This window comes from Echiichthys vipera (genome assembly GCF_963691815.1).
Source record: "Echiichthys vipera genome assembly, chromosome: 9".
Classification (NCBI taxonomy): domain Eukaryota; kingdom Metazoa; phylum Chordata; class Actinopteri; order Perciformes; family Trachinidae; genus Echiichthys; species Echiichthys vipera.
The window spans coordinates 3,329,708-3,356,540 of record NC_139834.1 but is presented as its reverse complement, the minus strand read 5'-3'; the positions used below and the strand labels follow the sequence as shown (position 1 = coordinate 3,356,540).

General features: G+C 44.8%; 1 protein-coding gene across 1 annotated transcript in view; it reads right to left on the bottom strand.

Annotated features, from left to right (window-relative positions):
- Positions 1-26,833, bottom strand: part of ntsr1 (neurotensin receptor 1 (high affinity)) — a gene marked incomplete at both ends in the record, with an annotated part of 42,285 nt that overhangs the window by 3,718 nt on the left and 11,734 nt on the right. The window contains 2 exons of the mRNA XM_083920135.1: positions 5,985-6,069; positions 10,426-10,627. Of these exons, the coding sequence (XP_083776261.1) occupies positions 5,985-6,069; positions 10,426-10,627 (287 nt within the window). The remainder of the gene's footprint in view (positions 1-5,984; positions 6,070-10,425; positions 10,628-26,833) is intronic.

Here is a 26,833-nt window from a genome sequence, read left to right as displayed (position 1 = left end):
TGACGTCAAAAAAAAAGAGAAAAAGACGGACAATGCGCGGACATTTAACAACAACAACAATGGCGGTTCACGTTGGTGTGATGCGGAGGTGGAGTGTTTACTGCAGATTTGGTATCAAATTCTGAACAATAAAAAATAACAGTATTTCAGAATAAATCAAGAATTAATACTTTGTTCTCTAATTTCGATCACAAAATAAAGGTTTTTGTTGAAGTCCCTTGGTTATTTAAACACAAAAAACATGCTAGTACAGATACTGTGTCCTCTAATCGTGATCTTCACTGTACGTGTAACCTAATAGGTCAAAAACATACAGTACACGATACACAGTATATACTGATTTCAGTTTACAGCACCAGAGCGAGCACCAGAGCGAGCACCAGAGAGATCTTACACTCTCATCTATCCATACGTCTCATGAGATGACTCAGTGTTGATTGTATTTCTTTATGTTTACAGACAGAGCAAGGGTGAACGGACACAAAATAGCCGGGTGTGTATCACAAGAAGAAGAATAGGACGACTTAACACACGTAAAGCAAAAGGTTACAAGTCATAACACATCAACGTCCTCACACACAGTGTAAATAATCCCGAGTGTCATCTCAGTTACTAGAATCTGGCGTATTGATCTGTGCTTCTCTGGGTCACTGAAGTGTGCAGAAAGTCAATCATGTGCGCGTCTGTCTGCATACAGGGACTCCATTAAAGATGGATGAGGGAAGAATCGAGGGAGAGGGACGACGACGATAGCTGACCTTTTCATTACGTATACTCAAGTATATATATGTGGGTCCGGATGACAGATGATGATGATGATGATGATGATGATGATGATGATGATGATAGTCTCTGCGCTGGTAAATTTTGATCACAATCCCTCAAGCTGCAGATATCTTTTATTGTAATTACACAAACAGGTGCAGCATTTTCAAATGTGGTGATTCATCCGTCAATTTCCTCTGGTGGCAGATTCGTCCAGGACCGATCTCACTGGCATACATTTAACAGAGAGCGCTGCTATTACCGAGCCTGGACCCAAGCTTATTTTTCATTTCGTTCTATCGGGTACGTCTGGCTCCCCTCACACTCAGACACACTCGCGGCAGCTTCAGATCTGATGGCCCACTTAGCTCCTGTGGGGCAGGTTTAAAGCCACACAGCCATCAACGTCCATCTAAATATGTATTTTAGGATAATATGGACGTACAGATATATGCATATGAAAAGTATTTACAATTAGTTTATGTCGGCAGAGCAGCACCTCACAGCGGCTACTCGTTGCAAACCCAGTTTTCACAGCACCGATCGAACTTGGACAGAAAACAAGAAACAACACGACACATTCTGCTGCTTCTCATGGCTTCAAACAGACTCAGCTGCGCGCAGGCCTTTTATTAACCACACCCACTTAACAGGTGTCACAAATTAAATCGTGATGACGTATAGGAAGGGAAGCATTCGCCGAGGCCCAGGTAGTGTGAGTAGAAACGGGCCTGGAGGGGGGGACAAGTACCCTAAAGCATGGGGCACGGTACGGACTGACAGTGGGAGTGCGCCCTCAGTTAAGGACATTTCTGCAAACGTACTTCCATTGTGTTCAGTGCAATGACTCATTGTCAAAGTACAGATTTGGTCAAAGACCCAATCCACTCAGTCACTGTCTCTGTCTACCCTGTCTCCATAAGTGTCTGACTGGATTAATAGTCAAGGACATCCCGACAGGCAAGCAGAAGAGAAGAGGAGAAATGTCCTTTCCGAAACTGACTTTGACAAAGCAACCTTATTTTACTTCTGCTACCGTAGCTCATGCCACTTCGACCGTGACCTTTATTTGATCGCCAATTCAGAGCTTCAGAACTGTGTCTTGGACAGTTGCGTCCCTGTCGCGGCAACAAAATCTGTCCGCAAGGAGATGCAGACAAAAACATGATGCACAAAAATACGGAAAACTTCCTCTGTGGTAGCTCCCACTACAGCAGGTGTCTTCAGGACCACATTGTACCATGATGACACGCACACGCACACACACACACACAAATATTACTTGTATTTCCTGTCTGACTGTGATGTATTTCCTCAAATTGATTTTTATAATCTGAGTTTTCACTCCTGTTTTTCATATTAGCACCTAAAGAACACTGAGCTCTTCTCAGCGCAGCGTTTTACGTGACGTAGGGTTGCTCTCTTCTATCCTGCCATGCTTGTTGACGCGCACACAAGGTGAAAATGATACCAGCCTCCCTGTTGCTGCTGGTAACCGGAGGCCATCTTGTCTTGAATCACACCAGCAGCAGTGCCAAATCGACTTAGCATACAGTGGGGGAGCTGAGGTCCTTGCCAAACTCTCTACCCTCCTACTTCCATTGCCATTGCTCTCGATTACACTCCACTGAGTTTTGGGACCACATCTTGCACAAATATGACAAAATCTGTCCGCAGACAGACAGGTATATTAACACCTGGCATAATGACTTATAACAGGCTCTGTGGTAGTTCCCCCTACAGCACCTATTTGCATCTGAAATGTAGCAAAACTGAAGAAGGCTTTAATATGCAGGAGTTGACTCTCTGCAGGAGTTGATGCTGTGTTTATGATGGCTGTGCTGAACTCTGTGGTTGGGTGCCTGAATAATAACATTGTTTGCCTCAATGCCTCCATTGCCGGCATGATGCAGAAAACACACACAAACACTGTATTAGCATATTCCACATTTTCTAAAGACAAATGGCTGCTCATAGTTTAACAGCCAACGTTGGAGGCAAAAAGTTGCACAGTGATATAATAAGCACATCAATTTCTTATGAATAAGTTATGTATTCTAACAAATTCATTCATCTTCAACCGCTCGTCCCTGTCGGGTCGCGGGGGGCTGGAGCCCATCTCAGCTGACATCGGGCGTGAGGCGGGGTCCACCCTGGACAGGACGCCAGTCTATCACAGGACACATAGAGACGAACAGAGACAGACAACCATTCACACCTACGGGTGATTTAGAGTCATCAATGAACCGAACACCTGCACGTCTTTGGACTGTGGGAGGAAACCGGAGAACCCGGAGAAAACCCACGCAGACACGGGGAGAACATGCAAACTTTCACCTGTATCCCCTCTCAAAACTATTTGGGGTATTGATGCATTGATGACGTCATTGTAATTTGTCGTTCTGTTTACAAATCTTTGCATAGACCTCAGAGTTTTTGTGCGTCTTGTCGACTGTTTTTGAATCTTTTCAGCGACCAAATCTGCAGTAAACACTCCACCTCCGCATCACACCAACGTCAACCTTTCACCGCCATTGTTGTTGTTGTTAAATGTCCGCGCATGGTCCCTCCTTCTATTTTCTATGTCCGAACAGGCGCACATAAATTACGTCAGAACCGCCGTAGGCCTCGTGCTCGTACATGTGCAAACGAACTCTACAAAAGCCCACCTCTCTCAGACGGGCCGTGGACGGCCAGCTGGCCGCAGTTATACGAGGATCGGTTGCACTAACACTGGTCAAACTCACTAGGCTTGACCCGAATAACCTGTTGTGGCCCGGTGCGGAAGGACAGTGTGAGTGCACCCTTAAAGTTGTGTTGCTTCTCAGGTGAATTAGAAATGAATGCTCAAAATGTTTTTAGTGTCACACAATGGGATTACACAAAACCAAACTAATGCCTGCTTCTTCTTTGCAAAGAATAGAAAATTCCCAACTGTGAACAAATACACAGAAGTGTATAAAAAGCCAAAGACAAACACCAGAGTTGTAATTAGAGCAGCGGGCTGATGAGTAATGTGTGTTCAGTGTTCGTCCTCAGGCAGCGACAGAGAGGAGAAGAGGAAACCCCAGAAACAGGAAACGTGCTCTTTGTTTATCCTTCATATAGATTAGAAATACAAGGTTTTTACAGCACTAACAGTTATTTACTGAAAACGTGTCCATTTGATTTAATTAGGGAACAATATATAGTATATTGGAGGGATTAGCAACCAGGAAAGAGAGAGAGAGAGAGAGAGAGAGAGTTAAATGAAGGCAATCTCATCAGGAAGATGTATCTGTCCTGCTCCTCTTTGTCAGACGCTCTTAACTGATGACCCTCTAAATGACGGCTACAGCCAATATTAGTGTGCTGGTGCATAATAGGGTCTTTTTTTCAGTGATAGTGTGTGTAAATGCTCTTGCATGTGAAGGTCTATGTGCGGGTGTGTGCACCATGTATGTGTGGCGCCGCCTGATTTATAGATTTATAAAGGCAGTAGGTTAATAGTGAATCTGTGTTATAAGGATCCCGTACGGTTTTCTCATTTATAGTTTTATGTTCATGTGTCAGATTCCCCATACCGAGAGGTTAAGATGTACAGCCAGGAAAGACCAGAGTAGTGTGAAATGAATTTGAATTCCTGGTTAATGGCGTTTAGTGACCAGAGCGCTTGGAGCACATATCTGTTTATGCCGCGGCCATTACACCAGTACTAACTCAATCAATCTAAATGTCTTTCTTCTGTTATTTAGAGATAAGCAAATATTCATTCCTTCATCTTTAATCGCTTGTCCCTGTCGGGGTCGCGGGGGGGCCGGAGCCGATCCCAGCTGACATCGGGCGTGAGGCGGGGTACACCCTGGACAGGACGCCAGTCTATCACAGGACACATAGAGACGAACAGAGACAGACAAACTTTCATACCTACGGGTGATTTTAGAGTCATCAATTAACCTAACATGTGCACGGAGAACCCGGAGAAAACCCGCGCAGACACGAGGAGAACATGCAAACTCTGCAAAGAAGGGCCCTAGCCGGAATTTGAACCAGGAACCTTCTCGCTGCCTGACCACCAGAGTACCGTGTCGCCCACGTAAGCAAATATGGTAAATAGAAACATGAGGATATGTTGTCGTTATCCGCTTCCTGAATAGTCTTCCCAAAGTGTGTTTTCATGTGTTAAAGGTTGACTATGGAAAATGAGCAGAACTCCGCCATCTAGCGTCTCAAGATCGTAGTTGCAACAACAAAAAACAACTCCAGCAGTCGGGTTGCCAGGTTAGTTGCCGAATGTGTCAGCGATCAGCCTGCGCCATGCCAAGTGATGAATCATACAGGGGAACCAATCATTTGGACCGATCAATTAATTTTACAACAGTATTTAACGTGAGCCAGTCGTCAGCTGGAAGTGAAGCGCAAATGCTTCTTGCCTGTCCATACGTCATCACGCCGTAACACGTCACACGCATTGATTGACGTCATCGCGATGCGTCGCTTTGTTTACAAATCTTTCCACAGACCTCAGAGTTTTTGAATATTTTCATCGACCAAATCTGCAGTAAACACTCCACCTCCGCATCACACCAACGTGAACCTTTCGCCGCCATTGTTGTTGTTGTTAAATGTCCGTGCATGGTCCGTCCTTCTTTTTTCTAACAGGCGCACATAAATTACGTCAGAACCGCGGTAGGCGTCGTGCTCGTACACGTGCGCACGCTCGTGCTCGTACATATGCAAACGTGCTCTACAAAAGCCCACCTCTCTCAGACGGGCCGTGGGCGGCCATCTGGCCGCAGTTATGCCCGGAGCGGTTGCACTCACACTGGTCAAACGCACTAGGCTTGACCCGAAAAACCTGTTTTGGTCCAGTGCGGAAGGACAGTGTGAGTGCGCCCTTAATGCTGTTTGAGGGTATTTAACATGTTGTATAGCAGCTGCTCATCCTGTCACTGATAGAGCTGATAAAAGTGCAGTGTAGAAATTTGTTGTCTAGGTTTTTTTTTTCCAGACAGACATTTTTGGTGTATTGTTTTCCTGAAGCCATTACACCCGTACAAACCACACCTGTTGTTATTTAGAGACTGCGAAGGAAACACATTAAAATACGTGGCATCAGATGATATCTACTGTCATCCATCTGCACCTGCTACATAGGAAGCATTAGTGTGTTTCTGCAGTGAGCACACACACCACCCGCGCTTCCCTTGCATGAGAGGCTGGAAAAAATCATTACTCACTCAGACCAGTCAGAGACGTAGCAGAACATGAGGCGGCGAGCGTGATAGGGCAGCCAGCAGACCACAAAGGCTATGACCACCACTCCTGAACAAAAGAGAAAAAGATAGTGTTAGGGCCAAGAAGACGAATATACTGTAGTAGACAGATAAGTATCAATACGCACATAACAACATACAACTTACGCAGAAAGGTAGATGGCTTTTTTTGCAAATTGTGCACATTGTTCAGATGATTATAACGTGTATGTTGAAAATACCAGACATGTAGATTTGTATTGTGCATAAATTGTCCCTGAAATATCTATATCTTTATGTCAGCCTGTGAATGTTCTCATGTGTCCAGGTCGTCGTTATCCTCAAAGCAATTTCAGTCAAAAGCAACTGGACTTGGTTATTTGTCCAGGAAGACGTTTCACCTCTCATCCAAGAGGCTTCATCAGTACATGTACGCATCTGACCAGGCTGGGACTGGACCAGGACCAGGACCAGGCTGGGACTGGACCAGGACCAGGCTGGGACTGGATCAGGATCAGGACTAGGACCAGGCTGGGACTTGTCCAACTATCTGGTGTGAGATCCAGGTATTTAACCTCTCACAAGGCCGATGATGTCACTGGAACCCTTTGTGCTCCAAGTGCCAACGACCGTCGTTAGAGTGACAGTCGTTGGTGGAAGTTGGTTTCTTCTTTGTTAGTGCTCTATTGAGTCTGAACGACAGTCGTTGGAGTCACAGGAGGCCGTTTGTGAACAGTTGTTCGTTGAGGTTAGATTGTTGAATCTCCTGGGAGATGTCAAACTCCAGCTCACAGTGGGCCAAATTTAAAAACCGGGACAAAGTTGCGGTGCCAAACTAAATATCTACTAAAAAAAAAAAGACTGCAAATGTGCATGTGTTCCCTTCTCTCCAGATGTGTAACGTTGAACCTTTCCAGTGCAGGTCCTTGTTCTTGTCGTGGTGTTTCTTCTGTTTGATTCTTTGGTTACAGCCACGGTGACAAACAGCTCTTTACCTTCACACACAGATCATCTGCTGAAAGCTTCTGTCCTCCATCTTTCTTTGGGTCGTTTTTGGGGAGGGGTGGATTAAAGGTTTGATGTTAAATGTTTTTTTTAGGGGAACAATTAAAGGAAAAACTCCAAATGTCCCCTGGTCTACCGTTGGATAGGTACTCAAGTTGAACACACACACACACACACACACACACATAAATCAAAAGGTGTTGAAAGAAGGATGGGGTGGGGGGGGGATCTGATCAATGTCTCAGTCAGTACAGAACGTGAGACACATTACAGAGACGATGAATCAGTCTCTACATGACGTCTATGCGATAAAGACGGCAATCGCTATCAGAGTAGGATGAAAAATCATTTTAAATTATCTTCTTATCATAATTGAAATTCCGTGGCATCGTGAATCTAATTGGATTGTCATTAAATGGATGTGTTTTCTTCCCTGCTGTGGTTGTAGCCTGGTAACCGAAGGGTCGGTGCTGCAATTGCATTGCATTTCGCCCCCAAACCATCCTTCCTACCCAGACGCTCTCCCCTCCATGTGAACCAATCGATTGATGATTTATTTAGGAATCAGTTGCCTATTCCTATTGATGCTGGAGACATGGGAAAAAAGTGTCCAGTATGGTGTGGTTGTTGAGGGATGGGGAATCTTCCATAGCAGTCACACAGCGTGTTGCTGTATTCAATGATACGGCGAAAAATGTCCCTCTATTGGCAGCATAAACGTTCTTCTTCGGTGCCCACACACCGCAACTGATGCTACCTCTACGGTGTTGCAGGGAAATTTGCTGTCTGGGACTTTTCCCAAATCTTTTCCATCTATTATTAACTTATGTTTCACCAAACTGCCACAAACCACAAAGTTTACGTGTTTTATGGAAATAAATCATCAATAGGCTCCTTCCTTTTGGACTGACTTTGGTAATCTACACTTTAATAAACTCTGGATTCGCTAACTACGTTGTTGGTGCTTTGTTTTATACTTATCATTCTACTGTAGAGGTTTGGTGTTATTTTGAGTTGGTAGTTATTAAAAAAACCCTTTTAATGCCTTCGGCGTACTGCCATGAGCTAATCAGTGTTAGCCACGTCCAGCTGTTTGAGACTGCCCAGGATTTCTCCGTTAATAGTTAATACATGAAAATGGCTTATTTGATATATGTGCAATAGCTGAAAAAGACCATGGGATGATTTTACTCTGGAATTACACTTTAAGGCTTAAAGCGTTGTAGATCTCCTGGTATCAAATGTTAAATAACATTAAATCTTGTAGTTACAAAATGTACCAAATGTAATTGTAAGAGTGTGATTTGATTCACATAAACATAGGGAGTTGTCAGACATACAGTACATTATGTTGTTTTGGCCAAAACATGGCACAAAATATTACTTTTGTTTTTTGGCGAGGGGGTCAGCATGTCAAACAGTGTTGGTTGCTTTGGAAGTTAGGGCGCACTCTGGGCACGGTACAGATGGACAGTGTCAGTGACAAACAGGTTTCACGGGTAAAGCCTAGTTGGTTTAACCAGTGTGAGTGCAACGGAACCACGCCTAGCTGCAGCCAGCTTGGAAGCCACGGACCATTTGATAGAGGTGGGCTTTTGTAAAGCACGTTTGCACATTTACGAGCACGAGCGTGCGCACGTGTACGAGCATGAGGCCTACGGTAGTTCTGAGGTCATTTCCTGTGCGCCTGTTGGGACATAGAAAAAAGAAGGAGGGACCATGCGCTGACATTTAAAACAATGGCGGTGAAAGGTTCACGTTGGTGTGATGTGGAGGTGGAGTGTTTACTGCAGATTTGGTCGATGGAAAGATTCAAAAACAGTCGACAAGACGCACAAAAACTCTGAGGTCTACGGAAAGATCTGGAAACAAAGCGACGCATCGCCATGACATCATCAATGCATGTGAAGCATTCGCCGAGGCCCAGGTAGTGTGAGTACAAACGGGCCTGGAGGGGGGGACAAGGACCCTAAAGCACGGGGCACAGTGTGAGTGCGCCCTTAATCCAATATTTGATTTACCTCTCCAAAACTCACTAGATAACAGTGATGAATATTTGGCTTTGCAGCATTTTCTCAGTTGGAGTGAGTGAAGTGCAGATCACTAACAGTTTGATGGAGCACATAAGTTAATGATAGCTTTAAAGTGGGTGTGCTATCTGCTTCTCCTGCTGTGCGGTGGTGTGGACTCAAGAGGTTTAAGACAAGTAAAAATGTTTGTTACTCGTCAAACTTCAAAGCTCGAGTCCCTTAAAGTCAGCATTTAAAACAGCATCTGATATTTTGAGAATAAAATCTGGTGCTGGGCGGTACCGGTTTTAATTTCCCGTATGATATGAATTTTTCATATACTGTTAATTTAATTGCTCTTTGGTAAGCGGTAAAACATGTATTATTGTGAGCCACTAAGTTACTTTGTGGTAAGCTTTATTGAGGGGACACCATTTAACTACATACCCCTTTTTCTGACATAGTCGTGAGTTATTAATTGCTGTTATAATCATTAACACTCCTTAACAGGGAAAAACATCATGGCACACTACTATTTTTAACACTAATGAATGTACACTTAGAAAATGACACCGCTGAACATCTTCATCTTCAGCCTCTTATCTGGGGTCGGGTCTCGGGGCAGCAGCTTTAGCAGGGGACCCCAAACTTCCCTTTCCCGGGCCACATTAACCAGCTCTAACTGGGGGATCCTGAGGCGTTCCCAGGCCAGTGTGGAGATCTAATCTCTCCACCTGGTCCTGGGTCTTCCCCGAGGCCTCCTCCCAGCTGGACGTGCCTGGAACACCTCCCTAGGGAGGCGCCCAGGGTTCATCCTTACTTTATAATCCTGAACCACCTCAACTGGCTCCTTTCAACGCAAAGGAGCAGCGGCTCTACTCCGAGTTCCTCACGGATGCTGAACTTCTCCCCCTCTCTCTAAGGGAGACTCCAGCCCCCCTCCTGAGGAAACACATTTCGGCCGCTTGTACCCACGACCTAATTCACCTAACTTGACCACCAAAGGCAGTGCTTAAGACTGTTTGTTTGTTTGTTTGTTTTTTAAGACCCCCTTTAGCTTCTGTCTCATAAAGTTGCTACTCTTCCTGGAGGATGTCTTCTATCGTGCGCATGTGCAGGTCAAGTATCAACAACTTTTCACTAGTAACCCTGGAACGAGCGACTTCCCGGTTGATCCAATAAGGAAGTGCCGAAAATTTCAGTTCGTCGAGTGTCCACTAGAGGTAGGTTTCAGAATAGAGCAATTTTACATTGACCCCATGTTAAACAGGCCGTTTTCACAGCATAATTAAACCTATTTAAGGCCATTTTTTGTACCAGGCTCTATTTATGTGCGCGTGTGTGTGTGTGTGTGTGTGTGTGTGTGTGTGTGTGTGTGTGCATGTGTGTAAAACGGGAGTATGCTCACTTACTCAGAACAAGAACTCCATGGCGAAGCGACTGAGCTCGGTTGGGCTCCACGGTGACATTCAGGGTGGTGGGATTTCCACCGATGATGCAAACGCGGTTTTCCTGCTCTGCTTCGCGGAACATTCTCAGCAGCTGATTGGCTATGACCCCGTTCAGCGCAGATATGGCCACCATGGGTACCACAAAGGACAGGAACGCATTGACCTGCACAGGGAGGAAAGGCAGAAGGCCGTAAACACTTCATTCATTACACATAACTTTTTCTTTCTTTCATTCATTCATTCATTCATCTTCAACCGCTTATCCCGGGGTCGGGGTCGCGGGGGTGCTGGAGCCGATCCCAGCTGACATCGGGCATGAGGCGGGGTCCACCCTGGACAGGACGCCAGTCTATCACAGGACACATAGAGACGAACAGAGACAGACAACCATTCACACCTACGGGTGATTTAGAGTCATCAATGAACCGAACACCTGCACGTCTTTGGACTGTGGGAGGAAACCGGAGAACCCGGAGAAAACCCACGCAGACACGGGGAGAACATTCAGCTTCAGGGAATAAATGTTGTCATGTCAAAACAAATGTAATGATATGCAAATACAACGATTGTGTCCAATCATGGAAAGTGCATCAGAAAATGTTAAACGGACAGAGAGAGCAGGATGCTGGACAGGGTATTTAAATAGCTGTTGAGAAAAACAGGTCCAAAATAGCGCGAGAGGCGAAAGAAAGTAGCACTTTCACACACCAGAAAAACAGTGTTGCAGCAAAACTAATTGAGTTGGCCACTTTGTGTGCTTTTCAAAACCTTTTTGCAACCGCCGTAATGCAGTCGTCCTTTGATTAAATCAATTGGGCAGACATGAATGCATCTATAGTTTCCTTATTTTGTTTCCCTGGCGAAGGAATTGTGAAAACATATTGACTTCCCGAGCAATTTTTTAAGCAATTTAAAAGTTCCATTGAGAAACACTCGTAAACACTCAATGAAATTACATTTTATGAGTATCAACCTTGATCAAATTTGGAATGGAAAGTTTTTTGACGCAGACAATTTTCTTTCACAGTGTGCTGCCTCGCTGCTGGAACATAAAAGAGGGAGAATAGAGAGAGCGGCGAAGATTAATGAGAGAGGAAAATAAGAGCGAGAGCCTGAAGGAAGAAAAGAAGAGAGACGAGTTGCTGCCAGACATTCATTATGACTTCTGACTTTCTTTTTTACCAGAGCTACTGAAAACCTGGATGCACAAGGTGTTCATTTGTGTAGAATCAAACTAAGGGCGCACTCACACTGTCCATCCGTACCGTGCCCAAACAGGTTTTACAGGTAAAGCCTGGTTCCTTTGACCAGTGTGAGTGCAACCGTACCACGCCTAGGAGCGGTACGGTTGCCGTCCACTGCCCGTCTGAGGGCCTGCTCACACTGTCCTCCCGGACTGAGACCCGGACTTTAGGGTACTTGTCCCCCCTCCCTCTCCCCAGCCCTGTTTGTACTCACACTGCCTGGGCCTCGGCCAATGCTTCTTGCTGTCCATACGCCATCACGCCGTAACACGTCACACGCATTGATTGCGTGTGTGGCTTTGTTTCCAGATCTTTCCGTAGACCTCTGAGTTTTTGTGCGTCTTGTCGACTGTTTTTGAATATTTTCATCGACCAAATCTGCAGTAAACACTCCACCTCCGCATCACACCAACGTGAACCTTTCACCACCATTGTTGTTGTTGTTAAATGTCCGCGCATGGTCCGTCCTTCTATTTACATGTCCGAACAGGCGGACACAACGCTACTGCCGTAGGGCTCGTGCTCGTACACGTGCGCACGCTCGTGCTCGTACATGTGCAAACGGCTCCGCTAAAGCCCACCTCTTTCAAGCGGGCCGTGGACGGTCCGCTGGCCGCAGTTGAGCGCGGAGTGGGTGCACTCACATGGCTTAAAGGTACTAGGCCGGTTTTGGCCGCGGCCAAAAGGACAGTGTGAGTACACTCTAAGAGAGGTGGGCTTTTGTAAAGCACGTTTGCACATGTACGAGCACGAGCGTGCGCATGTGTACGAGCACGAGGCCTACGGCGGTTCTGAGGTCATTTCATGTGCGCCTGTTGGGACACAGAAAAAAGAAGGAGGGACCATGCGCGGACATTTGAAACAATGGCGGCGAAAGGTTCACGTTGGTGTGATGCGGAGGTGGAGTGTTTACTGCAGATTTGGTCGATGAAAAGATTCAAAAACAGTCGACAAGACGCACAAAAACTCCGAGGTCTACGGAAAGATCTGGAAACAAAGCCACGCATCGCAATTACGTCAATGCGTGTGACGTGTTACGGCGTGATGACGTATAGGCAGCAAGAAGCATTCTCCGAGGCCCAGGTAGTGTGAGTACAAACGGGCCTGGAGGGGGGACAAGGACCCTAAAGCACGGGACGGACGGACAGTGTGAGTGCTTCCTAACAGGTTTTACAGGAGTTCTTGCTACAACATCCCCTACAAACACAAACACACACACACACACACACACACACACACACACACACACACACACACACACACACACGCACACACACGCACACACACGCACACACACGCACACACCTATTGTTTTTCCCAGGGATAATCACAGATGAAAAATGTTAATGGCTTTAATGAACAGGCTGGCTGACTTCTGAAGGCCCCCTGCCTCCGAGACATTGTTGACTGATTACAGTTGAAAGGGAGAGCAGAAGAAAAGCAGCACGCTGCGTTCAGGAACCCTCGGTTTGGGAGTAAAGAAACAACATGAAAATTAGCCAGAAAACATGCAGAGCTAACGCACATAACCGGGACCGGAGTGTGAGGAAATTGAGATATGAAGCAATATTGATTGGAGAGGCGTGACACAGTTAACACCGTAACTCTGGCAGTTTAAGGGTTTGACGTTGTGATGCGCGCAGAAGGTAAAAACAGAAGGTCCCCTCTCCTAACTGCTGCCACAGCAAAGCTCTTATCGAGCGTTGAGAACCCATTTTTCTACATCACCTCCTTGTCAGCAGAGATTTACGACCAACTGTTGAAGCACTTGTCTTTTCTTTCTGACAGTAGGTGGAGAGTCTATTTTTCTGGCACTCCGATAAGAACACCAGTATATTCTTAATTGAATTAGATGCCATTTTTCTTTTTCAGAGGTAAAAATAAAACCCATAGAAGAGAGCAACACATGAGGCCACGCCCCCATTCGGGTGAAAACAAAAACCCTGATTTACCTGGCAGTAAAAATACAAATTCCGCCATAATCTGTCCTGATTTTGCCTATTTTACGCTAACTTGTCTGGAAACCTCCCGAAATGGCTCAAATTAGTCAGGAAGACAGTTATATTACGTAGCTGCAGAGCGATGATCGGCTTTAAATGGATAAAATCAAAGAGTTAGGGAATGTTAGTCCAGTTTACCGGAGGCGAAGTGGGTAAAGGAGTGTCCAGAGGTGACGGTGACACACACACACACACACACGGACGGACCATAGGCACCACAGACTATGACATCACCTGTTTGTGACCAATGCATTTAATCCTCAGGTGGTCAAACATATACCTAACGTTAGATCACACACACACACACACACACACACACACACACACACACACACACACACACACACACACACACACACACACACACACACACACACACACACACACACACACACACACACACACACACACACACACACACACACACACACACACACACACCTTGTATTTCCCATAGACTGTGATGTATTTCCTCAAAATGATTTTTATAAACCGAGTTTTCACTCCTGTGTTTTCGTATTAGCGCCTTAAGAACACTGAGGAAAGTGATTTTAATGATTTGCTCGTTATCAAGCAGCTGATGCTCGTCACAGTTTGATCATTGTTAGACTCAGGTGTGTTAGGGTAGAGAGAAACCTAAAACATGCAGGACAGTGGCTCTCCAGGATCACCATTGCCCACCCCTGACCTATACCATAACGTTAACTCGTGCACCCTGAACCAGTGATGTGAGACTAGTCTGGACCCAAGTGACCGATCTGACAGACTGACTGGGCACACGGCTAAAAATAAACACTTAAAATTAGATATTATTAAGCTGTCAGTATATTCCTCCTGGTATTTTAAACATGAAAAAGAAAACAGTTACTTATATCTTGTTTTTACTCAATCTGAGCTTTATGGGAAGTCCTCACAAGACACCTGTCACTCGCCTTAATGACTGTCGTTGTTGCTTTGACCTCTTTTATAGTGAAGTGCCTGCAAAGACCGGTTACATCATAGATTAAATGTAACAACAGTAAAATGGGCTGTTGACACCACAGTGTGCACACTGATAAGCAGCACTGGTGATATATTAACAGCCTATCGTCAGAGCCTCTCCAGGTGCCAAGATCAGCATCAGTAATGGTCTTTCCAGCCACGTTCAACGACAGAAAACCTCTCTGCCTTTGCCGTCAGGAGGTCATGACAGTGTGAATGTCAGACAGAAAGTGATGTGAAAGCCTGATTTTAGCTCGGATTTGGACTTTTTAAGACAACAGTCTTGATAAACTATCAGCCTGTTTCAGTTTACCGTACTTTCCGCACTGTAAGGCCTAAAAAACGTCAAATTTCTCAAAAGCAGGCAGTGCGCCTTATAACCCCAGCCTCGACTGTAGCGTCTGTTCTATGCGCCTTATAATGTGGTGCGCCTGTGAAAAAAGTTACACAGTACGGGAATATAGCAGCAGCGAGAGAGTTTAACATGAACCAATCAATGGTGCGGAAGTGGAGGAAGCAACAAGACGACCTGCGCCGAGTAAAGAAGACTAAACAGAGTTTCCGAGGGAACAGAGCGAGACGTCTGCAGCTGGAGGACGAACTCCAACAGTGGGTTGTTGAACAGAGAGCAGCAAGTAGAAGTGTCCGTACAATCACTATTCCACTGAAGGCAACAGCGCTAGCACGCCAACTTAACATCAATGAGTTTAGAGGCGGTCCTTAACGTAACCCCAGCCTCAACTGTAGCGTCTATTCTGTGCGCCTTATAGTGCGGAAACTACGGTAAATGCAGTTTTCAACTAGTTTAAAATGTTCTTGCTCCTGTTTTTTTTTTTGACATTGTGAAATTCAACTTGGTTATCATCCACCAGTGTGAAATGCAAAGCGTTCTTAAGATTGGGTTCAGGAGTGTATCGATAAATGTACTTTATTGATCTCAAATGTGGAAACGATTTTGTTACAGCAGCCGGTTATCTGAGTCCTGCACAGGAACAGTAAACATATATACATAGTATACATATCATTCATTCATCTTCAACCACTTATCTCTGTCGGGGTCACATCACAGCTGCCAGCTGACATCGGGCGTGAGGCGGGGTACACCCTGGACAGGACGCCAGTCTATCACAGGGCTCATAGAGATGAACAGAGACAGACAACCATTCACACCTACGGGTGATTTAGAGTCATCAATGAACCGAACACCTGCACGTCTTTGGACTGTGGAAGGAAACCGGAGAACCCGGAGAAAACCCACGTAGACACGGGGAGAACATGCATAGAAAATAAAAATATTAACAGAAAAAACACAACTGTTAAGGAACTTGGTGTAGAGCCGCTGCTCCTTTGCGTTGAAAGGAGCCAGTTGAGGTGGTTAAGGATCACCTGGTAAGGATGAACCCTGGGCGCCTCCCTAGGGAGGTGTTCTAGGCACGTCCAGCTGGGAGGAGGCCTCGGGGAAGACCCAGGACCAGGTGGAGAGGTTAGATCTCCACACTGGCCTGGGAACGCCTCAGGATCCCCCAGTTAGAGCTTGTTAATGTGGCCCGGGAAAGGGAAGTTTGGGGTCCCCTGCTAAAGCTGCTGCCCCCACGACCCGACCCCGGATAAGCGGATGAAGTATATTGTATCTTACTCAATATAACATACTCTACAATCTCTCTCTTAATATCACTAAGACCAAATACGGTATTGTCCACTTTAGGAAGACCAGAGGGAATTGTTATTATATAATTATCAGTATCATGGTTATATCACACACTCACAAGGTCTTTCTCAACACCAGGTGGATCCTCAGGGCAGCACAGCAGGGGCTGCACCGCCTCATGTGCCTCAGGAGGAGCTTTTGTATGGGAAGTGAAGTTCTTATGAACTTTTGCCAATAAACCATGAAACGTTTAAAAAAACTAAAAGGCACAGACAGCAGCTAAAATCAATGGCATGTGACAACTCCGCACTCTCACCGCAGAAAGAGCGTCCATCACACCATTAAGGACACCATCCATCCTGCTCATGGCCCGTTCTCGCAACTTCCATTTAAAAAACGTTATCGGAGCCTCGAGTCCCACACCATCTGTCTCACTAACAGTGTTTTTCCACAGGCCGTCGGGTTGATGAATAGCTGACGCTCCCATATGCACTGATCACTTTTTGCAAATAGTATGTATGCACTGTTACATGTAAGAGCCAGCGTAACCATAGGGGTATATGAGGTGCAAGTTTTACTTTATGTAGGCTGTGAGGGTGGTTGTGGGCCATATATATTTACAAAGGGATAGTTCCATCCCAAAGAGCTTTAAAATAATATATTAAATCAAATCAAATCAAATCAACCTTTATTTATATGGCGCTTTTCATACAGAAAACTATCGCGTGCCTTAGGGCGCACTCACTCACACTGTCCATCCGTCCCGTGCCCCGTGCTTTAGGGTACTTGTCCCCCCCTCCAGGCCCGTTTGTACTCACACTACCTGGGCCTCGGAGAATGCTTCTTGCTGCCTATACTTCATCACGCCGTAACACGTCACATGCATTGATGACGTCATGGCGATGCGTGGCTTTGTTTCCAGATCTTTCCGTAGACCTCAGAGTTTTTGTGCGTCTTGTCGACTGTTTTTGAATCTTTTCATCGACCAAATCTGCAGTAAACACTCCACCTCCGCATCACACCAACGTGAACCTTTCGCCGCCATTGTCTTCTTTTTTCTATGTCCGAACAGGCGCACAGAAATGACATCAGAACCGCCGTAGGCCTCGTGCTCATGCTCGTACACGTGCGCATGCTCATGCTCGTACATATGCAAACACGCTCTACAAAAGCCCACCTCTCCCAAACGGGCCTTGGACGTTCAGCTGGCCGCAGCTAGGCGCGGTGCAGTTGCACTCACACTGGTCAAACGAACTAGACTTTACCCGTAAAACCTGTTTGGGCACGGTACGGAAGGACAGTGTGAGTGCGCCCTAAGGTTCAATGAGGTACTCTTTACTTTTTCCAAGTAACTTACCCAATCAGTCATGTAAACAACAATTTACTAAATGTGCTAACTGACAGCAAGCTTGGTGACAAAACACTGTTTTAAAGTGGTGGTGTGATGAGGCGCCAAATCAAAATGTGTTTCCTAATGTGTTATCTACACAGCAGAAGCTATAATGTGCTCGGCTGTGGGTGTAAATCCTGAGAGCCTGCGACTGGAAATGGGATTTGAACGGGGTGTGAGGGAGCAGCAGCTCACAGCAAACAAACGAGACGTGCTTTTCTAACTCAGATAACTGCTTTACAGCGGAAACGTTCGCCTGGAATATGAATTAAAGCAGGTTACTGGAAATAAATATCGACCCTCTACCTGTCATATGAACAACAACATGTGCCAGTGATTGAAACACTGAAAGTAATCAAAATGAATCATACTGTATGTCTCTATTAGTTTCACTAGCATTACCACCATCACAACCTGAACAACAATGGTCATTAACACCAGCATACACATAAACCAGGGGTCTGCAACGCAAGGCTCTTGGGCCGTACGCGGCTCTTCAGCCCCTTTTCAGTGGCTCCCTGTAGCTTTGCCAAAAAATGACATAAACGACGTGTAAATAAGTTTTTTGGACAGTGGACAAGGGAACACCTGTTATCTTAGAGTTCAAGGTGATTTTTTAACAATATTACGTGAAACTAAAAAGATGCGTCACATCCTACGTCTACAGCCCAGCGCCTTTCCCTTCAGGTGGCTAATCTTGAGTTGGTGACCCGCACTGGTTTGCTAAATCACCCCAAAAAACTTCGGAGGAAAATAGTGTTGCATGGACATATTCATTTTCTTTCACATGACGATTGCTTACCTGTATGCTTGATATGTGGTGGGAATATAGCGAACCACAACAATATTAGGACAGGTAATAATAGGAATAAAATGTCAACAGTAACTATATATAAACCTTTATAAGCTGTGACATCAAATATGTTTTGCGGCTCCAGACAAATTTTATCTGGTGGAAGAGGGGGAAGAGTAAAGGTTGCAGACCCCCAACAGACAGAGACATACACACTGCTGATTCACTTTCAAAAGTGGATGACATACACAGCATGCCAGCCAACATGAATCTTTGGGTAAGATGCCATTTAATAATGCAGCACTGGACAAAACAATTACTGGAGATGAGGGCGAACAACCTCTAAACGCTTCCAATTATCCTAAACACAGACTCCCCAAAGCAATTTCAGTCAAAAGCAACTGGACTTGGTTATTTGTCTAGGAAGACCTTTCACCTCTCATCCAAGAGGCTTCATCAGTTCATGTACGCATCTGACCAGGCTGGGACTGGACCAGGACCAGGACCAGGAGCAGGCTGGGACTGGACCAGGACCAAGACCAGGCTGGGACTGGACAACTAACACTGTCCATCCGTACGGTGCCCAAGCACGTTTCACAGCTTAAGTCTAGTTTGTTTGACCAGTGTGAGTGCAATCTCCTAGGCACGGTACGCTTGCCGGCCACGGCCCGTTTGAGAGAGGTGGGCTTTTGTAAAGCACGTTTGCACATGTACGAGCACAAGCGTGAGGCCTACAGCGGTTCTGACGTCATTTTATGTGCGCCTGTTCGGACATAGAAAAAAGAAGGAGGCGGTGAAAGGTTCACGTTGGTGTGATGCGGAGGTGGAGTGTTTACTGCAGATTTGGTCGATGAAAAGATTCAAAAACAGTCGGCAAGACGCACAAAAACTCAGAGGTCTACGGAAAGATTTTTAAACAAAGCCACGCATCGCGATGACGTCAATCAATGCATGTGACGTGTTACGGCGTGATGACGTATAGGCATTAAGAAGCATTCGCCGAGGCCCAGGTAGTGTGAGTACAAACGGTCCTGGGCCACAGGGGGAGAGGGAAGTGGGGACAAGTACCCTAAAGCACGGATGGACAGTGTGAGTGCGCCCTAACTGGTGTGCAGATCCAGGTATTTAACCTCTCCCAAAGCCGATGATGTCACTGGAACCCATTGTGCTCCAAGTGCCAACGACCGTCGTCAGAGTGGCAGTCGTTGGTGGGAAGTTGGTTTGGACTTGGTTAGTGCTCTATTGCGTCTTAACGACAGTCTTTGGAGTCAGAGGAGGCCATGTGTGAACAGTTGTCCTTTGAGGTTAGATTGTTGAATCTCCTGGGAAGGGATGAAAGGGCAGCATTGTAAATTGGAGATAAGTGGTGTCTCAGACCTCCTCCTCTGTTTAGCGATGGTTTCTCTACTTTTACATAGATGCTTCTTTTACTCCTCTTTCAAACCATCTGTCCTCTCTGTCCAGGATGTGGACATTGCTGTCCACTCACATTTCAAGGAGAAAGCCCACTCCTTTGATGACAACAGAGTCCAGGCCTGAGGAGTGAGCTCCGTGTGTTCGACCATGCATTTATGCAGAGGTGTTTTGTTTCTCCAATGTAAAGATCTTTGCATTCCTCGTTGCATTGAACAGCATAAACCAGATTACTTCTGTGGGTGTGTGGTGTTCTGTCCTTGGGATGTACTAGTCTCTGTCTGAGTGTGTTACCGGGTTTGAAACACACAGGGATGCAGTGTTTGTTGAAGATCCTCCTGAGTTTCTCTGATACCCCAGCCACATACGGAATGACTATTTTGTTTCTCTTGTTTTATTTTTCTTTCTCAACCACTTTGGTTTTCTTTCCAGTCCAGTTGCCTTTGACTGAAATTGCTTTTGGGGATAACGACGACCTGGACAAATGAGAACATTCACAGGCTTAGTAAACACGGACCAAATCGCACTGCCTCAGATTTCATTCCTTCACTATTAATAACTCAAGGACTGCATACAAAGTAAATTAATAAAATACAGGAGGGTACTACATTTAAGGGAATAAAGAAGAAAACAAATGAGCCCAAGGTATCAGGATCGAGTTATGAATCTGTGGAAAGAGTTTTCAAATGTACATTGATCAAGTATTGTATGATCGGACTCCAAGTAGATTTAACGCTGTAATCCGTAAAATTTGTGATATCTTGTGTCTAGCGACCTCTTTGGCAGTAAGATGTAGTTGTAGGAGAGCCTTTTCTCTCAGAGCCCTCCATCTTGTCATGTTTACGGTTGCTATGCGTTACGGGTGTCCCTGACTAAAAATGTTCATAGTAATTAGTCACGTCTCGCCTTTAGTCGACTGATCGTCGAATCAGTTTTTGGGTTTTTTTCACAAAAAACCCTCTGATCTGTGGTGGCGAGCCATGGACATGAAGCGGCAGCTGCATATGAGTCCAGCACTGCGCGGTCAGACTGTGTCGGATTGAACGTCTACAATTAAAGACAACAAATGGGCAAATATTCAAATGAAATGATGCTGTTGATTAAACAGTAGCAGACTGTTGTATTGCTTATGGCCGGCTAGATTTAAAGCCCAGCCAAGATGCACTCTGACGGTACCGGATCCTGAATTAATACCAATATAGTTTATTTATCATGGTAAATTGGGAGAAACCAAGCATCTATATGTAAAATCAGACATTCAGCACCCCCCCAGAGCCAGAATGGAATAATCCATTGTTTCATATCCACATTTTCCGATGATACGACTGAGATTGGCAGTCGAATCAGGCTCCTCGGATCAAATCCTCAACTAGTCGACTATTCAGGGTCACCTCTTCTATGTGTGTTGACTTTTTTTTTCACTTTTGTAAACTTAATTGACGTGTACCTCTCTACTTCCAGCCCGTCCTGTATCTGTTACCCTCTTAAATCCATACACACATACACGTTCCTATTAAACTTCTGCCCTTACTACAAGTCTGACTCAGAAGTCGGAAGTTCCCGATTTCCGATTACAATGAAACGCACCATAACCTTTAGTGACGATCTGGGCCGACACGCCAACCTCTGCTGACTGACGTAAACAGTGTCGCTAACCTTGCGGGCATTTGCATTTAGGCAGGGAATATCGCAATATATATACACAAGTGCCCTCATTAACGGGTCATATGATCAGTCAATTGATGCTAACTTAACAGACAATTAACTAGATGAAAATCTCACAGATTATATATTAAAATATCATGAAGTCCAGCAATGAATACTACATTTTTTTTAATATAATTTTAGAAAGAAACACTTAATCCCTCAACCACACAGGAGAATTTGGGGGGATGAGGATTTGCAAGACTGCTAAACTCCTCTTTCTCTGACATCTCATATTAAGTGTTAGCTAGCATACATATGCACATGTGCTATGACAACAGGGACAAGCACAGACATGACTTCAACATACTCACATACACCGACAACAGGACGAGGTCAGTGCTCCACCTGCCCCTTGTATGGCGTGTTTTGATTACTGTGCTTCACACCTCAGGATGTTATCACCACACAGCTCAGTTTTCAGTTTGACAACTCTCACAGGAAACCGCAGATGCTTGGTCAGTGTTAACAGACTTGCTCCCATGCCTGTTAGCTGTCCATGTGGATAAGGCAAAGTTAATACTGTATGTATCTGCAAGAGCCACGATACGCCTTGAATGGTTTGTGAATACTTTTTGAGGTATGAGGATAAAAACTGGATTGTGGAAGCGACTGAAATCATCTACCCAATAATGACAGCTGTCTGGTCATATATGCAGTATGCTTGTTGTGGCAGTTTCCCCTGACACTGGTAAAACACCACACCAGCACACCACACCATCATTCAGTTCACATACCACATGTTAGCCAGGTGTGGTGGGTGCACACACTGAACTACAGTTAACATCCTAGTAAGTTTCCTGTGTTATGTATTTTCATAGTTTTCCATAGACACACACACACAAACATGTACTGTTTTGAGTATTTTATTATTATTTAAGAATAAGTAATCCTGAGTTTAACTAATTGTTGTTCTCTAACCATAGTATTTCCTGGTGCTGGGCAGGGACAAAGGACCCGAGCCTTGTGTCAGGCTGGCTTTTATAGTGCCCGAACCAAACCTACTGTGGGGTAAAAATTGGTTTGTACAGACATCTCTGGATCGAGGCCTTTTGTAATGTGGTGATGACTGCCTTTAAGGGTGGTTAGATGTAATGTATGTATATGACAGATAACTAATTGATGACTTTATCGATTTCAATTAAAGATGGTATGGTCCATGGGAGGGGCTAGGCCTTTAAATTGAGGCGTTTGACACTGCTTAGGGGGTCGGTGAAGGGCTGTGTAGCTGTGTGGACCCAAGTACTGTGAATATCTTTTTTTTGGCTTTCTGGTGGAAGCGCTGCAAAATGTAAAGGGACAATAAAACATTAAATTTTTTCTTCAAGTGGACTCTGTCTTGTGACCTTTTTTTGTCAACATTTTAAGGCTAAACCACCCCTTTTCCAGTCAGCCTTTCTAGGCCGGAGTGTGATACTTGTGTAAACTATAGTGATTTCAGTGTAGGGACGTGTACAGATAAATGTAAACTACAGTACAACAGGAACAATATAGCCTTCATACCAATGTAAAATAAGATTTAATATTCTCCGGGTTCTCCGGTTTCCTCCCACAGTCCAAAGACGTGCAGGTGTTCGGTTCATTGATGACTCTAAATCACCCGTAGGTGTGAATGGTTGTCTGTCTCTGTTCGTCTCTATGTGTCCTGTGATAGACTGGCGTCCTGTCCAGGGTGGACCCCGCCTCACGCCCGATGTCAGCTGGGATCGGCTCCAGCCCCCCGCGACCCCGACAGGGACAAGCGGATGAAGATGAATGAATGAATGAATCTTTCTGAAACATGTCTTATTGTAATTTGATCCATTTTGTCTGCCTGGTCACACCACCATTTAAAAGGGCAACATTGTGCAGCACATTCAATTAATTCCAATTGAACTGCCACCATTCGTGGATTTGCTGGCGGGGGCAAAATAAATCTTTTGTCCTCAAATTCATGCTATTAACCAATTGCGAGTCGTCTTGACAATGTTGACCTTTGAGGTAATGGAAAGCCTAAGAGTCCAGAATTGAAGGGAAAGTCATATTAGCTATATGACCTTTGATTTAACCTCCTCTGTCGGTGTATACAGTGCTCCACAAAAGAAGAATGGTTTGCAGATTTGACTGTAAAAATATATCTTTTGAATAAACTGTGGGAATTTATTTTCCCATTAGTGTAATAAAGCTCATTTCTCCCAGGGTGGTGACGGCCTTAACACCCATTATTGGAGCATACGTCGGCCTATGATCTGGACATCATCCTCTGACTAATGGACTGAATCAGGAACTGAAGCTTGTTCCTGTCGGGGTCGCGGGGGGGCTGGAGCCGATTTCAGCTGACATCAGGCGTGAGGCGGGGTCCACCCTGGACAGGACGCCAGTCTATCACAGGACACATAGAGACGAACAGAGACAGACAACCATTCACACCTACGGGTGATTTAGAGTCATCAATGAACCTAACACCTGCACGTCTTTGGACTGTGGGAGGAAACCGGAGAACCCGGAGAAAACCCACGCAGACACGGGGACAACATGCAAACTCTGGGACAGTGCTAACCACTACACCACCGTTATGCCTGATGTAAATTCTCTTGGTAGAAAGTGGCGTCTGCATTTGACTAACAATGACTCCAGATCAGGTGAGCAGGACAGCGATAGCATTTTAAAGTTCCTGTCCTTATTCACCATAAAACACACACCTAAATCCCTTTATAATCCCAGTGTCCTCCGTTGTGTCACATAGGTATACCAAAGACTGTATAAACGACGGACTGAACTAGGGTGACGTCACTCAGAGGTTTGTGAAACCTCAGTTATGAAGCCTCGAGTCTGGCTTGCTGGGCGCCGCCATCTTGAATTTTTGCAACCAGGGACAGGAAAGGGAGGAGCTTGGGTGCCGCTCGTGATAATGAGCAGCCGGTATAGCTTGCAAAAAAGGTTTTAGGACTCGTTGTTGTGACTTAATACAGAACTGTGTTGACATTCAATTGGGAAATATTGGAAGAGGAAAGCATTTCCAAAGTAATGTTGGCAGAAGTGATAACAGTATCATCCTCCAAACGTGTGCTCATCAATTTCTCACACTGTTCCTGACTTAAAGACAAATGACTAATTTGCTGTTGGCAGCAGAGTGCCATTCATCTTTGTTTGTACAACTGAGAGAGACAAATAAATCACATTTCACACACACACACACACAGTCCCACAAGCTCTGCCTGTCATTGTTAAAAAATGTTTGACTTAGTTTCTGCCAAAAGGTAGCACGGCAGAAAATCCAGTCCAAAAGTGTAATTCAGTTTCCTCGCTCCACAGTCATATTCATATCTTGACTGATGTTGTTTACCCGAACCTCGTACTGTTTCTCATTTTGTCTCTAACCTTATGTCACATGGCTTCTGGAGTCAATGCCATTGCACATTAATACAATTTCAGCGATGCCAGTCATACGGCCAGAAGGACATTCTGCGCATTCCTTATAAATGGTTTCTACCCGAGCTTACATCATACTATCTTTTTGTACATTTGTTCATCTCCGTGGTTATGTAACATTGGTTGTCTGTCTCTTTTTCTCCGTCTTGATTGTACACATTCAATTTCAGGAATGGCCATGGCAGCCGTTGCACTCCTCACCTTCCTATTAAATAGGAACAGCAAAACCAATTTACGCCGAAATGGCTGAGAAAACAACATTCAATTAGCTACAGTGCCACTTACATGTTCACTTCCTTACAAAGTGTGTTGTGTTCCAGTTAAGCCCAGTTACATTGAAGCAAAAACAGGATGTGTGTGTGTGTATATATATATATATATATATATACCAGCGATGACATTCTCTTTAAAAACTAGTGGATACAACAGGAAAATGTCAGCTGGGATCGGCTCCAGCCCCCCGCGACCCCGACAGGGACAAGAGGCTGAAGATGAATGAATGAATGAATGTTTATAGCACACTGTGCACTGTATATATACACTATGTATATATTGGATTTGATTTATGTTATGTACAAAGTGTTTTATTTGCTGACCCACTACTGCTGTTACAAAATAACTTCCCAGTCTGGGATTATTAAAGTAATTCTATTCTATTATAAACAGATTCAAAACAAAACAAAAAATACTATAATAAAATAGAAAGAAATACTAAATGAGTAAAGAGTTCAGCTAAAAGAGCGTCAGTGGGACGTGTAAAAATCTGAAATCATAGATTCAAATAAACCAAAAGTAGAAGGGGCAGTCATTTTAAAGTTGTTCTGCAGAGCATCCCATGAGTTAAGGGCACCACATTAAAGGTAGTCATTCCCAGGCTGGAGTGAAACACATAGCGCCAATATCAAATATGATAACGCAATATGAGTGACACAGCTGACTGTATGAGAAAGCTGTTGTGGGAATTTTGTAGTTCATAATCATAGTTTTGTCAGGTCAGACACAGTTCACTGTCTCCTCTGTCTTTTGCTTCTTAATGGATTATGCAAATAACTAACTCATGATGGTATAACGGCATATTTGTGCATCTGCACCCTGTGTTAGAGACGTTGTGATGAGAGAGGTTCAGACTGTTCAGAATTGTAATGCATGTTTTTGTTTCGTCTAAAGACGTCACCCAACCGAGGCTTATCGCGTCCTGTCCCTTCCTCTAAAAGACTGGGCACGATTCGGCTCGGGGTCATTCCTGCTAGACTCTGGGACGAGTGAGGACGCAGGGGTGAACGTATTTTTGTCTGCAGAAGAAAATGCTTTGGCAAAATAAACCACGGATTTCCACAACAATGCTGACCTTACAAGTGACACTTTACGTCCTGAATGGACAGAAAGGGTTCGGCGTGTTCGAGCTGTCGGTGAATTGAGACGTACCCAACTTTGTATACAAAGACTAATGAGCCGATGGGGTGCAACTGCGGAGACACGCGGGGCGTCAGGGCTGATGAGGTCAAAGGGAACAGGTGTGAAGGGAAAGAAAGGAAAAAGAAACATCCTCATGTCTCTAATGAATACAATGCTTTTAAATGCAACACTTTGGCTTGTTCATTGCGCGGGAAAGATCATTCTGCATGACAACCAAAACAACCGATCACACGTCCTTGTATTCATCCTTCCCCATTTGAAATGAAAAGGAGTTTACTGCCCTCATAAATTACATGAATAAAATATAATATCCGTTAAGTGAGTGTTTGCACACAGAGTCTATTTATCTTCTCCGTGCACCGCTCTCAT